This window comes from Eschrichtius robustus, chromosome X, assembly GCF_028021215.1.
Source record: "Eschrichtius robustus isolate mEscRob2 chromosome X, mEscRob2.pri, whole genome shotgun sequence".
Taxonomy (NCBI): Eukaryota; Metazoa; Chordata; class Mammalia; order Artiodactyla; family Eschrichtiidae; genus Eschrichtius; species Eschrichtius robustus.
The window spans coordinates 36,808,498-36,826,097 of record NC_090845.1 but is presented as its reverse complement, the minus strand read 5'-3'; the positions used below and the strand labels follow the sequence as shown (position 1 = coordinate 36,826,097).

Here is a 17,600-nt window from a genome sequence, read left to right as displayed (position 1 = left end):
CAGAGGGCCACAGAGCAAACTTGGCGAGCCCCACGTCAGGGGTTTCTTCCACGTAGCACACAGAGATGAATGCTCATCGGGCCAGATAACCACCGGTCTACACCTAAATCCCTCCACGGGGATGTGAGAAGTGCGAGAGGTATTAATCAGATTCTTTATGACCTGGTTCACCTCACTCATGAAAGTAGGACTGTCTTCCCAACCCCTCGTGGCCACATGGAAAGATTCTTGGATGAAAAGATGTTTCAGGGCTTCCCTGGTGGCGCAGTGGTTGAGAATCTGCCTGCCAATGCAGGGGACACGGGTTCGAGCCCTGGTCTGGGAAGATCCCACGTGCCGCGGAGCAGCTGGGCCCGTGAGCCACAACTACTGAGCGTGCGCGTCTGGAGCCTGTGCTCCGCAACAAGAGAGGCCGCGATAGTGAGAGGCCCGCGCACCGCGATGAAGAGTGGCCCCCGCTCGCCGCAACTAGAGAAAGCCCTCGCACAGAAACGAAGACCCAACACAGCCATAAATAAATAAATAAAATCAATTAATTAATTTTTAAAAAAAAAGGTGTTTCATCCACGAGAGTCCTGGCTCTCTGAGGCTATCTTTTCCCCAGGGAGAGTACCGGCTTCGTGTCCCTTCATGGGTCTAGGGTAGCCATTAGGGCCGACTGCAGCCATACTCCTTCCTCCAAGGGGACGGTCCTCCTCAAACGCAAGCACAAGCCTGTCCTGTAGGTGGTTAACCCAACAGTGCACATACACGTGTAAAGTAAACCATATGTACACCTGCCAGATGCCTCCTGCACGCTGCATCGGACACGCGGTCCGGAATCCTCTAAAATGTCCCCTGGCCATTACTGATATGTCACTGAAGTGTTATTACTGAAACAGGATAGCAACCAGAAGAAAGTTCAGGGCTGCAACTTCTTTTGATGTGTCTCTCGAGACCGAGTTAATCAGTACTGTCTGTGGCACCAAGTCTGGTTTGTGTGTGTTGGCGTGTTGAGGGTTTAAGCCCTTCCCGAGCCGCAAGAAAACAAAACGTGGTAAAAGATTTTTAAAACTGCCACAAGAAATACACACTCGTGCTGGCTGGGCCCACATGCCCTTGTGAGAGGAAATGTCACACACGGTTTGGTAACTGCTTGGGAAGAAAAGCTTTTTAGACTTATCTGAGGCCAAGCCCTCCATGTGCAAAAACTACCAGGCTAACGTGCTATGCCTTGATCTAAGTGATGGTCAGTACACAGGTAAGCTCATTTTGTGATAACTTATTAAGCTGTATACTTACAAGGTGTGCACTTCTCTTTATATGCCATATTTCAATACAGATGTTTTAGGAACAAACTTAAATAAGATTAAAGTGCAACTGCATTGCTCAGCAAGAAGGAAAGCGGTATAGGGGCTGTGGAGGGAGGGGTAATTATAGTCTGGGAGAGCTGATACAGAATTCAGGCAGATAAAACCAGAGCCATGGCAACATTACTGAGGTAACGCTAATTGGGCTTTGTTGGAAAAATGATCTGTTGGCCTGAAAAAAATTCTGTGTTAAAGATAAATCGAGTTTTTTTTTGGTTGTTAGGTATATATGCCGATCCTTCCACCCACAGCAATATTATAGCAACTGGCTGGGAGATCAGAAGCCTGTGGGACAACACACTGCCTGGTGCAGGTGGGCAAAATTTTAAATTTAGCTTAATCATGTTCCATCCTTGAGTATGTGTGGCTTGCTTAGTTTGCATAATGGCTTCTCCCATTCTTTTTTAGAGGCTGGGTGGAGATAAAGGCATATAACATTTCATATACACAAATTCAGTTTCCTCTTAAGAAACAATAATCAAACCTTGAGATCAAATAATGATGACAGGATGAAATGTGCTACATTTAGGCTTTCTTTAAAAGGGAGCGATCTCATGCACAATCCCCGGGAACTAAGAACCAAAAAGGGACAGGTCAACCAGGAAAAGAGCCCTACCCCCCTCCCCGAATCCAAATCAGCCATTTGATGTTTGGAGTTGCTTAGGCTCCAATTAAGGCAGCACTTTGTTCAGCTAACCTCCATTTGACCTACAGAAGAAGGGAGTTGTTTTTCTGGAGCTAGTCATTAGTTGAACTGTTAACCAATATTCCCTTGATGGCAAAACTTCATTTAAGTTGAAAAAGGAAAATCAATAAACAGATGACCTGAGGACTAATGAGCAAGGAGTTCTGACCCCATCCATCAGCCTTTCCCCAGGCACGGGGAGGCCGCCAGAGAATCTGGAGACCAGGGAAGGAAAGGAGAGCAGGAGACAGAGGAAAGGCTAGGTCGGACCGTAAGATTACCTGGGAGAATGCGATCCCAAAAGCCACTCCAGCGATGATTCCCATGTTGGTCTCCATGAAACTGGTCACCAGATCATAACAACCCTGAAAACACAGAGACACGGTCTCAGAGACATGTTTCACCCAGACCAGACCGGCTGGGTTACCTCGCGACACTCCCACATACACCCCAACCTTCATTCCGCAAACAGAATGAAAAATCTCAAACATACAAACGGTACAGAACCCCCAAGTGACCCTTCCTCTAAAATCACAGTGAACATATGGCCAATTTTGTTTCATTTAAATTTCTTCAACACTCATCCCCTGGCTGGATTATTTTAAAGCAAATCCCAGATATACACTTTCATCCACAAACGTTTCTGTTGTATGATGAAATTGAGCAAGAAGTCTGTAAGATCCATGAGGCGAATGCTGTAGGGATACAGAAGCAGACTTAAACACGTGAAAAGGCATTCTGCATCCTCGATCAGGAAAACTCAGAATCATAAACATAGTTACTAGCATTTTGACAACAAATGACAGAATCTTAGATAAATAAAGTGAAATCCTCTGGTTAGAAGGAGGTGTTTGAATACCTGCCAACTTTATGGCATTTTAGGGTTCTTCCTACGGAGATCATTAAGTTTTTTTTTTAGTAGGGAAAAACCCATGTTCTAGAGTCATATTTTCCACAGATTTACAATGGGACCTTGAAGAAGTCACTTCCCCTCTCTCTATTATGATGTCAATAACCTCATTCGTGAAATGAAGTGAGTTTCCCTTTAACATCCTGTGAAATCTCCACATGTTGTGATTAAAACCAACACCAATTTTACCAATTTCAATGTTAGTTTAATATTGATAAAGTTTAATTTCTTTAAAAGAAATGGTCTGGTTGGAGTTCGACAATGTTGCTAAAATAGTTTTGTTGTTACCCTGGATTACATTTTATCAACCCAGTCCAGGTAGGACACCAAGTTTTGTGCATCACTCATAGCGCAAAGGCAAAAGCTGACTCTTCCTGTTAAAACGCCGGACAGCTCAAACAGCAGGAATTAGCGAACATATATGTGTGTCAGTGTGTGAGTGTATTTCTATAGTTTGGAACTGGGCCAAATCAACCTAGACTTCTGAAGTGACGTATTCAGCTTTGGAAGACATGGTCTTTCTCCAGTTTTCTGAAAAAGGGCCTCAACTTGAATGTGTGAAGTCTGTGAAAAATCAAGACAATTTCATAAACAGGGTAAAGAGGATTATTGTTTATCAAGAAAGGCCCACTAAATTGTAATAACATCTGAAGAACAAGAACAACCGAAAACATGTCTCCCATTTTTAAATTCAAAGTTTAATGATTTAACATTTCTCATAGAGCTTGTGAAAATTCTGCCAATGCTGTATCTTCTAATAAATGATATTTTATGCATTCACAGTCTGTTTGCAAAGACAAAGATGCATTAATTTAGCAGCAGTGCTTTGACACATGTTTTCAATGCAATGGACAAACTATGCTCCTTAGTTACCTGATGCAAATTTGAAGGCCGGGGCAGGGGTGGGAAAGGAAATGCATTATTGCTCATGGGAAGTTTTGCAATTTGATTCTCTCTTTATAGGAGAAGCTTGCTCACTGATTTCATTTCTACTAGTGAAACTATATATCACACTATTTTCCAAAAGGTAGTGGAAAGAAAGTCAGTTCGGGTTAGGAAGAAGTCAAAGCCAGAAGAGAGGTGGATATTCTAGCACTTTCCCAAATGGCAGCAGCTAAGATAGAGTTTTTCTGTGCTGGTCATCGTTCATTGCTGTATCTCCTCCCCACAGCAATGCTCGGGCCAGGGAATGAAGTTCAGACCACCGCCAGTGTTACATCAGCTCAACATATGGAAACACAAACCCAGTGATAAAAACCAGAGAGAAGTGAGGTGGGCTATTTTCTTACTCTGCAAAATAGTTTGGGATAGGTGTTTTTGTTTGTTTTGGGGGGGGGGGGGAAATAGGGGTTTTTTTCTGTTTTTTTGTTTTTGCTGTGAACTTTAATTCTACGCATAAGGTGAATATGTTTTTCTAAAGTATGAAATCTCCTACAATGGAGTAGGAATCAGAGTCAGTCACATTTTTTTTGAAAAGCCCACTCCAACCAGTAAGAGAAAACAGAAAAATGAAGTAAGGGCCTGGCATTGGTACAACTGGGGCAAAATCGTTCTCTCTAAACCTTGCTCCCCGCAGTGGGGTTTTGCTAACAGCAGCAGCAGCAGCATTACCGGGGATTTTGTTAGAAACGCAGAATCTGAGACCTCACTCCAGACCTACTGAATCAGAATCTGCCAGGTCCCCGGGTTACCCATTTTTAATGAGTTTTAACGAATGTTAACAATATCTCCAGATGTTTCACGTGCCCATTAAAGTTTGAGAAGCACTCTTCGCTAAGAAAAGTTCCTCCACTCTTTTTCACTCTAAACAGAGAGCAAATTAATAAATTATAGCAGTAAGAGAGTTACTTAAGGTGAGAAGATGAAAGTGATTTAGCTTCTTCATTGTTGTTTAAACGATACAAGACCCAGGTTGCAATAAATGCTTTCCTTCTCCAGCTTTTTCTCTGTTATTCACTCTATGGACCCACAAGCCCATTTTCCAGGTCTCGGCCTAGCTCTGCAGACTGCCCGAACTGCTTTGATCCTACAACCCCAGTCCACGTTTGCCTTCCACCTCAAATTCTCCCCGAAAATTCTCTTATCTACCCACAACAATCTCTTTTAATTTCCTAAAAGGAAAGCCTGATTGTCAGGTGTGAGTTCAATCTACAGAGACCTGCTAAATGTCCTAGGAAACACCCAGAAACAGAACAGGTAATTCGCTCACCCTCTCAGCAAGTCTAAATCAACAGGGCCTCTGATGGGAAACACCTGCAAGTGGCAGGCTTTTCAGTAGCAGGAGTAGCACGGCTGCTTCCAGGCAGGTACTGGGAGGAGGTACCTCTGGAGCTGCCAACCAGAATAACTCTCTTCCTCTTGCCCTGGCTCTTTAAAAAAAAGGCGAGGAATTCCTAGGGGGTAGGGGTCAGTCAATGCTATTAGCTAACTGAACCTGTGGACGTTTGATCATCGTGCTTAGCAAAACCAAAATCAAAGCTGTCCTCAAAACAAAACGATAAATATCCTGCTTAACCGCTCTCACCTCCTTCCTGCTCTCTGCCAGCGATTGGTACAAGGTAGGTTTCTCAGGCTGCCAGGTGAGAGCCAAGAGCCACCTTTCTGTGCTATCAGGGCACAGGGTTCAAGACACTAAAAGATCTATGGGGATTTAGAATACATGTATTTTATATAACAGGATTCCACAGAACTAGGACATGGTGGGAGTTAATCTTCCTGGGGGAGGGAGTCAGTTTGGGGAGGCTAATCTTTATGAGCATCTACTATCACTACACATCTCCACCCCATCCGCCTTGCTTACCTTTTATAGATGAGGTGTCACAGACTCAGGCCTGGAAAATAATTTGTCTGAGAAGTTCAGGTGGGCATTAAATGAGACTATCTAATGAAACTTCCTAGGCAAATTTCAGCTTTCATTCACTTTCTCTCCACAGAGGGAGCCAGGCTGGAGGGTAAAAGGGAAGTGAGAGAGAAGTATCTCTTCCAGGTATTTGAGGTACCCAGGAAAATGTAAAGTAGGATTGTCAGGGGGGAGGCTGGGAGTGAGGCCAATTTGTAGGTTATCAGTGAAGTGAAAAAATGCTCCCCTATCTTTCTGGAAACCACTGTAAAGATTCTAGAGATGCACCATAGGATCTGCCTCTAAGCCCTCCCTACAAGGACCTGCTGCATCATTTCTAATAAAAGGCACAGTGTGGTAGGGTGGAAGACAAACATCACCGTTATTGTCGTGACATTTACACCACAGCTGCCATTTCACATTACAGTTAACGTTCATCTTGTCCTTACTCTCTGCCATGCGCTGTGCTTTAGATACTTTATCTCATTCAATTCTCCTATCAATCCTAAGGGGCAAGAACTGTTATTCTCTCCATTTTACAGATGAGAAGAACAAGGCTGAGAAAGGTTTAGTAACTTGATCAAGATCGCGCACAACCAGCAAGTGGCTGAGCCAGAATTTAAACTGCAGTCTGACTCCAGACCCCGTGGTCCTGACTTCGAAGCCCTCAACTTTCACAAAAGAAGTAGTTTGGGTGAAATTTTCTTTTAGAAAGAAGGCTTTTATCAAGGCTGATGACTGCTGCCTCTACAGAGGGCCTCCTGAGGCTCTGCTGTGCCAATATCTCACTCCATAAAGCACGTCTTGCCTTCTATACACCGGAGCATCCACTGAGCGCCAGGTCTGCTCAGCACTTCATAAAATGGCAGCATAATGACATATACGGATGCTCAGTGGAGGTGTCCGTGAAGAAACCAGAAGTCACCTTACTGATGAGAGGCGAAGGAGGCCTCAAACTTTGGGTTCATAAAAAATTCCAGTCGGAACAGATGTTCTCTTAGCTCACACAAGAAGCTGTCTGTACTGAACATCTTATCTCACCACACCAACAGCCAAGTAATAAACCCAGAATGACAAAATGAGCTTCCAGAATATGGCAACAATGCCTTGCAGCAGTTCTGCTACAAATACCAACATTACATGGGTAAAATATAGAAACCATCTCTTAACATTCTTGTCTTGAAAGGATGGCTATCTTCTGTGAATTATTCAGTAGTTGGCCCAGATCCCATAGAATTTTGAAGACCTTAGAAAACTAGAACTTTGGGATTTCCCTGGTTAAGACTCCAGGGAAGTCCAACGGTTAAGACTCCAAGCTGCCACTGCAGGGGGCACGGGTTCGATCCCTGGTCAGGGAACTAAGATCCCACGTGCCGTGCAGCGTGGCCAAAAAAGAAAACTAGAACTTTACCTTAGTAAGAAAAGAAAATTTACCTGATGGCGGCATAACCACAGGTAAACTCAACAGTAGGGTTTTTTTCTCCCTTTTGTTTCAGCAAGACATAGTTTCTATCTGGCATTTCCCTAAATGTTTAAGAATAGATAGCCCTCACACACAGCTGTATCATGTCTTCATCAGTTTCTCTGCAGAGTGGAATACAGAATTGATTTTCCTTTTCTCTACCTAAGTTTCATTTCCCTCATTTCTACTATGTACTAACTTTCAAATTTCTCTTGGCCAGTTTTTTTTGTTCTCTAATTTCTTTGGGAGTCAGGATGTTGAGAGTGAGTTGAAGTTGTTGATTTCTTTTCCCAATGCAGTGAAGTCCCTAAAATCAAGGCCACCCTCCTCTCAGAAGCAGATGCTGTCTGTCAACTCGACTCCCTCTTTCCGCTGAGGACTGGCACCCAGCTGGGAATGATTTCATGTTTCGAAGGCATATTAAGCAGAAGACAGACACCCAGAAGGAAGAAAGGCCACATTCCCTGACATCAGCATCAGGGTCAACAGGAACCACTTGCTAACCCTTCCTAACTATGCCTCGTAGAGTCTCGCTGAGGCACGGCTTTCTCCTTCAGAAGTGGGCAGCCCAAGTGCCTCTCCCTGGCCAGAAAGAACCACAAGGGAAGATTCCTGACTCTCTCCAAGACTACCATTTCTAACCTATTTGTCATAATTTCACAGAGACAAAAAAGCCCTCCCCAAACATTCACCACTGAGTCCCATCAGGGCCAAGAGGGAGCGAGTACCTTCTGGTTCACTTTAGTGGAGGCCACGGTCAGGTTGTGCAGATCCTGGGGATTACAATCGGTGTCGTTCATGCAGCAACTCGGGGGGATGCCGTGCTCCAGAAAGTAGGGGCTGGTGCTCCAGTTGGTGTAGTTCTGCACCCCACAGCAGCTCAGCTGTTAACGGGGAAAGGAAAAGAATTAAGTGTGGCAGATCAAAGGCACTGTGGTCTCTGCACTCAGCGCCTTGCAGCTTTTAGAAGAAAAACATGGGCCCAGGCCCTAAGTCGACAGGCACAGCTTTGGTGAGTCAAGATGAGCTGAAGCTCCACTAACAATTCTACTCACTGGCATACCCACGTGAACTCAGCGAACGAAGTGAGTCCTAGACGCCATATCGCGTTGGTTTCCACCTCCCAAAGCCAAGCAGCTGCTCTCTGGCCTGGCTAAGCATCAAAATCACCTGCGTGATTAGGTGCTGCTAAAGAGACAGACGTAGAGATCTACTGAATCAGGACTGTCGATGGGGAGCTGAGGCCAAAATGGTTTTAGAAAGCTCTCCCCAAGATCTGTACTAATACGTACATAAATGGCTTAGGGGGGAAAAAAAAGATGCACATGGAGGAAGAGAGAGAGTTGGTGTTGGTAAACTACAGCCCACCAGCTACCTGGTTTTGTAAATCAAGTATTACTGGGACACAGCTGTGCCTCTGTGTTACCTGTTGTCTAGGGCAGATTTTGTGCTACAAAGGCAGAGTTGAGTAGTTGTGACAGAGACTGCATGGCCTTCAAAGCCTCAAATAGTTACTACTTGACCCTTTACAGCAAAGATGTGCCAACTGCTGACATAGAGGATACTGAAGCAGATGGGGCAAAATATATCATTAATTGGTGAATCAGGGTAAAAGGGGTACAGCTCCTTGTACTATGCCTGCAGTTTTTCTGGGTAACTTTGAGATTCTACCAAAATAAATTACCAAAAACATAAAAATAAAAATACTGCTTCTGAAGTAAAAACGAAACAACACAACAATAAAAGACACCCCTCAACCGAAAACCTCTCCAGATGATCCTGACAGGCAGTCAGGCTTGAGCACCTCCAGGCAGGAAACAACTACTTTCCTCATAGCCTCTAAGAAGCACCAGGCAGCCTAGGCCATTCACACGCCTGCAGGATCCTCAGTTGCTCTGAGATCGGCTCTCCCAACCCCACTGCACCACCCAAGCCAGTGAACACAGCTTACCTGAGCTCTCTGCCCAGCCTCAAGACACCATTTCCAGAAGGCTGGTCTTAGGGAGCCAACTCAAAGTCAGGCTGTCCTACACTCACTGTTCCAAGGCTTCAGGTTTTAAGGGCAAACTAGCTCTCCTTGGGATGCTCACATCCTTACAGATGAAAAGCAAACTGGAGGGAGTGGTCCTTCTTGCCACTAATCACCTGGATCCCTGGACCCTGAAAAAATACTGGATGTCCACTGTTGGAAAGGGAACTGGGCCAAGAGGCAGAGAGTGGGGATCAAGAGCAAACACTGCCAGTCTAGCGTCACCGGCAGCCCACAAGTCCAAGGCCCGACCTCGCAGGCCACTGCCGGCCCCATCTCCTTCCTGGCACTTACGCTGCGCTGCACGTGATCCACCGCCCGGCTCCTCTCATCGTTGCCATTGTAATTCTGCATGGCGTCAGTGTAAGTCCTCAGGAAGGTGTCCTTGATCTAGGGAAGACAAGGAGCGATGTGGTTCTGGTCCACTGCAGCCCAGATGGACACAGATTCGTACCAACTTCCACCCCAAAATAGCCTCTTCTGAAAGTCTCCGAATAAATGTAGGCCAGGGAGGGGATGCCCTGTTTTCTGAGACAAAAGAGCTCAGAAGATTGGCCAAGGGGTTTGTTAGCTCAGGAGTTTAAAAAAATGTTCCCTTACCCCCAATCCAGAGGAACCCTGCCTAGTTAAATGAGCCACTGAGGTGGCTAGTCAGATTCGGAAAGGGCTGTGATGGTTTTCTAGTTATTTTCTTGGAGTTGGTTACTGCCTTTCTTTCTATTAACTTTTTCTGCCCTTACTCAGAAGAATGCCAAAGGACAGGCCATTGTGTGTGGGGCGGGCAGGAAGACCGATGTTTAGACCAGAATCAGATCCCTAGTCTACCATACAGGAGTGGGGCAAAACCAGCTTTCACTTACCTGTCTTTATTGAGATGAAAAAAAGAGGCTAAAGGACATGGACTTTACTTGTTAATAAATGGTTAACAAAACCCTTTCTCCTTCTCTGTGAACACATTTGACCTTGGGTTATCTTTCAAGTTGTTTCCCTGGAAACCTGCTGAAGGCGGAGCATCAGGTGTGTTACCAGGCAACCCCGCTTATGGTAAAAAGTGCCCCCTGACTGGTGAAATGACTCTGGCCTGGACTTCAGCAAATGACAGTAATTACCTGGTGGGAAGCTTAGGGCTAAATATGGTGACTCTTCTAACTAGGCGCGTTCCTTGCTGAGATACTGGACGCTATGCCCATCGGACAGTTACAAGAGATAAAGAGACACAATTTACATGGAGCTTCTAAGCCAAGGTGGTTGCCACACCCAGCTGTGTCCTCTCGTTTCATTGCACGTGCATCGTCTCTTAGGCGTGGGCAGGCCTACACAGACTAGAGCCTGGACCACTTTGAGGACTCCCACTGAAGAAACAAGCCCACAGCTGCCCTGCCTGCAAGCTACGTTTCCTTTACTGTATCCTTCTCAGTCAATGCTGCTAGGTTGTGACCTATTCTCATCATGTGTGTTTGACTCTTTAGCCAAACTCAAGACCGCTACTGGTGGCCGAAGAGTGGCACTGCAACCCCCAGCCACCACTTCCCTAAGTGGTTTTTCAGTGAAAAGAGGTTAGGCAGGTGAGGATGTTCAGGTCCTAGGTATCAGGAACCATGAAGAGAAAACCCCTACGTGGAGCCCGGTCCCAGCAGCACATGGGAAGGAAGTAGGCAAGGGCTCAGGTTGGAGCGAGCCAGGCTGGGCCTGGGGTTCACACATGCATCGGGGGCACCTCTAGGCCATGACTTCATCAGGTTTCACCTCAGCTGAGAATAAGAATGGGGGATCTAACTCTGGATGCAGTGCCCACATGAAATGGTTCTAGAAGTCCGTCTTGGCATCTGAGAGGCCACATCTGGTAAAGGGGAAGAGGGGGCAGAAAGCGCCTAAGGCAGGCTCACTGGGAACTTGACTTGGCCAAGCACAAAGGCAGGGCCTGGAAACAGGTGATGCCAGACTTCAAGAGCCACAGTTATCACACTCGACCTCACTGACTTTCCCACCTCCATCTTGCTATTTCTTTCCATTCTAACACATGTGTAGCTGCTTCTATCTTTACTGTTATTTACAGGGAACAATAATGAATTTGGGGAGTGGGGAGTTAGAACCAGAACTGTACTGTAGCGTATACACTTTCTGACCTATCATCAGTATACACATCTGAAAAGTGATACCACGGCAGCTACAGACAGCATGAGAGCAGCTTGTCCCTGCATTAGCATCTATACATTGTCCAAATAGAGCAGCCTCAGTGACAGGACATGGAAGGATGGCCACATGTGACAAAGGACAGGTGGGAGTGTCCTTGAAACTAGCAGTTTTGATCGCAAAACCGGATTCAAAATAATTTTCCCCAGCTGTAGAAATCTCAAATTTTACACGTAAATAGAAAACAAAGCGCAGCTTTGTAGGGGTTTTTGATCATGACTGTCTTCTCTCCTTTTCCCACACCACCAAGCGAAGCCACAGGGCTCCTCACCACTGGGGTGTGGATTTTACCCCCGGGCGGCAGGGGGTGCCCCGCAGGGGCTCTGGGGAGGAGACAGGAGAGCACAGGCTGCTTAGGGGAAATGTAGCACTTTGCCTTTGGCCAACGACTTGTTTGGCTTGCCTCTGGCCTCTGAGAAATCTTGATATACGGATATACACTTGTGCCTTGCTGAAGTGGCTACTTTTAAAGTATTTAATCTATATGGAAGGTCACTTTTTTAAAACAAGGAGGAAGGACTTCCCTGGTGGCACAGTGGTTAAGAATCCGCCTGCCAATGCAGGGGACACGGGTTCAATCCCTGGTCCGGGAAGATCCCACGTGCCGTGAAGCCACTAAGCCCATGAGCCGCAACTACTGAGCCTGCGCTCTAGAGCCCGTGAACCACAACTACTGAGCCCACGTGCCACAACTACTGAAGCCCGTGCGCCTAGAGCCCATGCTCCGCAACAAGAGAAGCCACCGCAATGAGAAGCCCGCACACCGCAACGAAGAGTAGCCCCCGCTCGCCGCAACTAGAGAAAGCCCGTGCGCAGCAACGAAGACCCAACGCAGCCAAAAATAAATTAATTAATTTTAAAAAAACCCAACAAGGCGGAGAATCCTTTCATGCGACAGCTATATAAAGAAATAGAGTGAGGGTCAACAGCTAAGGTTTCAGGTTTGGCGAAATTCCCGCCTGTAGAATTTTCTGGGCATTTCAGCTCATAGTCCATGGCATTTGGAAACTAGCAAATACCACTGGAGATGCCAGCTAGCTTCTCTGCATCCATTACACATTCCAAGACGTATACTCCAATAAAGATGTTTAAAAAAAAAAAATCCTCCTCCCAAAGACCCTTGAACTGAGTTCTCCGCTTGGTGTATACTCACCTCGTGACGAAACACAAACCCGGAAATGCCAGCCACGAGTTCAGCCAGGAACACCAGAGACAGAAACATGGCATACTGCAAAGCAAGTGGACAAGGGCACAGTCAGATATGGCGGGGGGAAGAAGAGTGCTTCTTTGGGCTAGGTCCCTTCTTGTCAGGGGAATTAGACAAGTCGTCATATTCCCTAGAAGGAAAAGTGGAAAAATCCTCTTCTCCAGATGTTCCCATACGAGCCTCCATAGAAGCATGTGTCTGTTTAACATGCGTAAGCATTTGGGGGCACACGGGCTGAGGACAGCGCATCCAGGGACCAGCATCATGCCTGTCAGCTCAGCTCAACCAGGAGAAATCTGGAAGGGCTTTTTACAGCTAAGTATCCACTATTCTTAATGTTAGGCTCCTCGAGGTAGAAAGTACTCTGGAGGGCACAGGACACAGTTCCAACCTGTCTGTGAGTCCTTTAGACCACTTTCCTCACCAGGGTCACCTGGCGTCTGCAAGCTGAGACCACTCCCTCCAGCCGCCCATCCCTTGCAGCTCATTCGGGTTTTAAACTGTTCCGATTGCTAGAAAGGCTTCTTCCGCTTGGCCACAGTCTGCCTACTTGTAAATTCCACTTACTGGTGTTGGATCTGCTTTCAGGAGACGCCAGAACCAGACTGACCTCTCTTCCACGCCACGACCCTTCGTCTGTGTGAATACAGCCATGGAGGGACCCAGCTGCTTCTCTCAGTTTGGGCAACCCCTCCTGTTTCCTTAAGCACATCTCCTATGAAGTGGCTTCAAACCCCCTTCCTTTGGAGTTGTATCCCTCGCATTCTGACAGAGCGGCCCAGATGTGCACAGGCCTACGTGACACCCTTCCTCGCTAGGGCCTGAATGCGGCACCCGCAGCAGTGGGTCGCTTACCTCTCTTGTTCTGCGGAGTTGATAGCCTTTTGAAAAGCAAATCAGCTCCGCTGCTGACGAACAATGTTCGCAAGCATCTAAAACCCCCAGTGCTTCTTACACATTTCATGCTTCCTGTACTTTCCAAGTCGATTGTGTGTGTGTGTGTGTGTGTGCACGTGCGTGCAAGTGCCTAAGTTCAGGGATATTATATGGTACTTCTGAGACATTAAGCGTTTCCATTTTTGTGACTGAAAAGCAGATAAAAGGAAAGAGAATTGATTCCTCTCCTACGAGGCATATGTCTTAGAATCTGCTTCTTCTCATCTCAAAATGAAATACAACGCTCCCGAATGTCGGGAATGGCCCTTGGTGATGCCCTGGAATTTGAGTACACTGCACGCGGCCATACTGCTTACTTGTAAAGTGTACATATGTCCTGTAAGGTATATATGTGTGCATGGGATCATAAATTATTTTTCTCAGCCAGGGGCACATACATTCAAAGGAGGAAATACTGCCTTAAAATGCTGGTTTCGTTCAAAATATTAATAAAAGTCTCTCCGCACACTGAAAGCACAGACACTGAAGTATCAAACACACAGTTATGAATAGAAGGCTCCAAGTACACGACTTCTCTCTCTCAACTTGGTACAAAATGCAATTAGAAGCACAATTTACTCTAGGGAGACTCTCACCCCAGGCCTAGACTCCACCAGAAAGTCCTGTGAGAAAGTAACCATCAGCAGGCAGGTGGGAGAAAGAACTTTTGCTTCTGTGGTGTAGCTCTTAGGAAAGAGGCCACGGTTCTGGGCCTCCATAAAGTGAAAAGAGTTATTTTCAATTGTTTTGCAATTAATGAGGTTAAATGAGGACTGTAAGATTTTAGATGGACAGCTAATCAAGTGACTTCTGCTCTGTTCAGCTAGATCAGCAGTTTCACGTCCCTGGGAGGCTCTCTGCTTCTGGAAGCTTCCAGAGGAGAGCTGCTGCTCCTTCAGAAGGCCTGCTGGGGAGAGCCTGTATTAAATCCAGGTGGCAGGGTTCGAGTTTTCTCCAAATGAAAATACTGTAGTAGAAATAGTCCTGGCTTTGGAAAGAAACCTATCTGGTTTCCCGTCCCAGCTCTCTGCACATTAGTTGTGTGAACTTGGACAAGGTATTTCACCTCCAAGTCTTTATCACATAACATGAAAACACAACCTGAATTTTATGGCGGTGGTGAGGAATAAATAAAATGGAGTATGCACACAGGACAACATCGAGCGGGTAAAAGGAACTAAATGATAGCTTTTAGAAGACCAAAACCAACACCAAGCCCCCCAAACTTCTCTACTCGCCAAAAGGGTCACTTGCTAGTAAGCTCACAAGTGTCAGGAGAAAATGGCAGCATGGTATGAAACCTTCAGAAGAAGCCAGAGATGATTGTTCCATTGTTGCATGCCCACTTCTGCCTGCTTCAGTCATAGTCTTTGGGCTGGAAGAAACCTTGGTGGGTTAGTCCAATACTGTTCTTTCATAAATGGGGACAAAGGCCCAAAGAGGTTACATCCTTGCCCCTCAAGCCAGTGAGCATCAGGGTCAGTCAGGTCTCCAGGTCTCCTCCCTTCTTGTTTGGACAGATGGATTTTTAGCAGTCTTTGTTTTCCATGCCTCTGGAGTTAATTCTTCCCTTGCTACTCACTGTACTGAAGAAGAGGGTCTCAGCACTAGCTGTGCAATAGCACCCCTGGAGAGCTTTCAGAAAATGTGAAGCCAGATCCTGACCGCCATAGCTTCTGGTTCCATTGGCTGGGGGTTGGCCTCTGGCAGAGGTGTTTTTAAAAAGCTGCCCAGGCGACTCAGGCACAGATCAAAGTTGAAAACTACAACACTAGACCAAAGGAAACACTAGTGCCTATAAGAAGTACTAGAAGGTAGACTCACAGTGCTAGTGGAGGTGACAGCAGCAGAAGTGCCTCCATACGGTCTCACTACAGCTTTTCCACCAACCTGGAAGGATTAGCTGTGGCCAGGGTATCAGCTTCCCGTATGGTCTTCAGGACAGAAAATGGCCAAATCAAGCACGATGACCTCCATCAGGTTGCCAACAAAGAGACTGACCAGTGCCCATTTGGAAGGTGCTTCCTTTGGAGTGAATCACCCTCACACCCGTATCTGTCACTAGATGGTATTATGGGTTACTGCAATCTAGGGCTAAACAAGAAAGGACGGGCCACCCAGCACCGAGGGAATCTCTACTCTCCCCTTTCAGAGAACAAGACGTCTGAAAGAAATCCTTTTAAACAAAATTTTCTTTTGAGGAGAGGCTCTTGCTGCCTTTTATCTGTGAAAGGCTTCCACATAAACTCTTATTAATGAAAAGCATGGGCAAGAGACTAGAAAATTAGGCAACTGGTCTACCAGAAAGTTAAGACTTGGCAGCAGCAGCCTCTCAACAGCCTATCCTTACCCTTTGGGAAACATCACTGCTGTGTCTGTCCTATTAGAGTAAAGGTACCCAGCACTGGTCCTTGGCCCCACAGCAACCCTCTGTTGAGTGGGGAAGCTCTGGCTTAGCTCAACTCCCACTGCACGGAGCCAGGCTGTGCAGGTGTAGAGGAGAGCGTGCCCACGCATCCCAGCAGAGCCCAGCTCAAGGACGCAGAAAAGTATTTCTCCACTGGGAACTTGGACGTGAAAGGCTGCTTATGTTCGGGGTGCTGCCTCACCCACCAAGGCTGCACATCACATGCTTGAAAAGATTTCTAAGATAGAATTCAAAACTGGAACAGGGCATCTTGCCACGAGGCTATAAATGCCTTATTAGAACCGCTGGCCACTGCTTTGTCATCATCTACCTTGAGGGACCAGGACGGGACTTTTTTTGTGTCAGGCTGTATCTGGGGTTGTTTCTCCCTCTAGGGGATTAAAGGGTGGGTTAGGTAAAAGCCTGGACTAAAATTAGAGTCAATGACTATTAAGGACTCGTCTGTGGCTTCAAGAAGGGCCACTTTGCTTTCACGTGATTTCTATTTTTACAAAACAGAATCAGAAAGCAGTATTATATTGTGACCTACTCACCAGTTTCAGCATCCATGGGCTACCACGGCATGTGGCAAAGCATCCAAACAGGCCAAACACGACAATAGTGGTGCCAGTTCCGATGAGCACATAGGGAGCATTTGTGGAGTTCTCGGCAATAAGGGAAATATAGGTGCCCAGAGTGAGCTTGCCCCAGACTCCAACGGCCAGCAGGATCACGCCAGTGATCTGAAAAGAAGCAGGAGTGAGAAGTGTGAGACTGCTGCTGAGAGAGGCGAGAATCAACACAGAGCAATGTGGCCGGAATCTGAAGACTCTAGTTTCCGGGAGCAAGCAGGCACTTGCTGTAGGATTCCCTGAAGCAGTGGGAGAGGCCAGAGCCCATGAACTAAAGCCACCACACAGTAAAGACACTTTGATTTTGGACAACTAGATCTGTCCCTTACACAATCCCATATGCAGGTACCATATCAACTGTAAGTCAAGCCAACACTAAATAACTTAAAAAAAAAAAACGCTGCTTAAAAAGTACATCCTAGGGACTTGCCTGGTGGCACAGTGGTTAAGAATCCACCTGCCAATGCAGGGGACACGGGTTTGATCCCTGGTCCGGGAAGATCCCACATGCCGCGGAGCAACTAAGCCCGTGCGCCACAACTACTGAGCCTGCGCTCTAGAGCCCGCGAGCCATAACTACTGAGCCCGTGTGCCACAACTACTGAAGCCCGCACGCCTAGAGCCCGTGCTCCACAACAAGAGAAGCCACCGCAGTGCAAAGCCCGCGCACCGCAACGAAGAGTAGCCCCCGCTCGTGGCAACTAGAGAAAGCCCGCGCACAGCAACGAAGACCCAACGCAGCCATAAATAAATAAGTAAGTAAGTACATCCTAATACAGGTCTGAGAGCCTTCCCGGATTTGGTCTGGGAGCTGCTGCTCAACGCAGAGCTGGGCATGACTCCAGTAAGAACGTCAGCCGCCCTCTTCAATGACGTGTGTATATGGAATATTTTAAGGATATCCTACGTGATGTTTTCAAGAACAAGGTGATCTTCTTTGACTATCATGAT

General features: G+C 46.5%; 1 protein-coding gene across 1 annotated transcript in view; it reads right to left on the bottom strand.

Moving 5' to 3' along the window:
• TSPAN7 (tetraspanin 7) overlaps window positions 1-17,600 on the bottom strand; it is a 140,868-nt gene that overhangs the window by 9,327 nt on the left and 113,941 nt on the right. The window contains exons 2-6 of the mRNA XM_068533819.1: window positions 16,572-16,760; window positions 12,621-12,695; window positions 9,569-9,664; window positions 7,974-8,129; window positions 2,316-2,399 (exon numbers count right to left, since the gene is read on the bottom strand). Coding sequence (XP_068389920.1) covers window positions 2,316-2,399; window positions 7,974-8,129; window positions 9,569-9,664; window positions 12,621-12,695; window positions 16,572-16,760 — 600 coding nt within the window. The remainder of the gene's footprint in view (window positions 1-2,315; window positions 2,400-7,973; window positions 8,130-9,568; window positions 9,665-12,620; window positions 12,696-16,571; window positions 16,761-17,600) is intronic.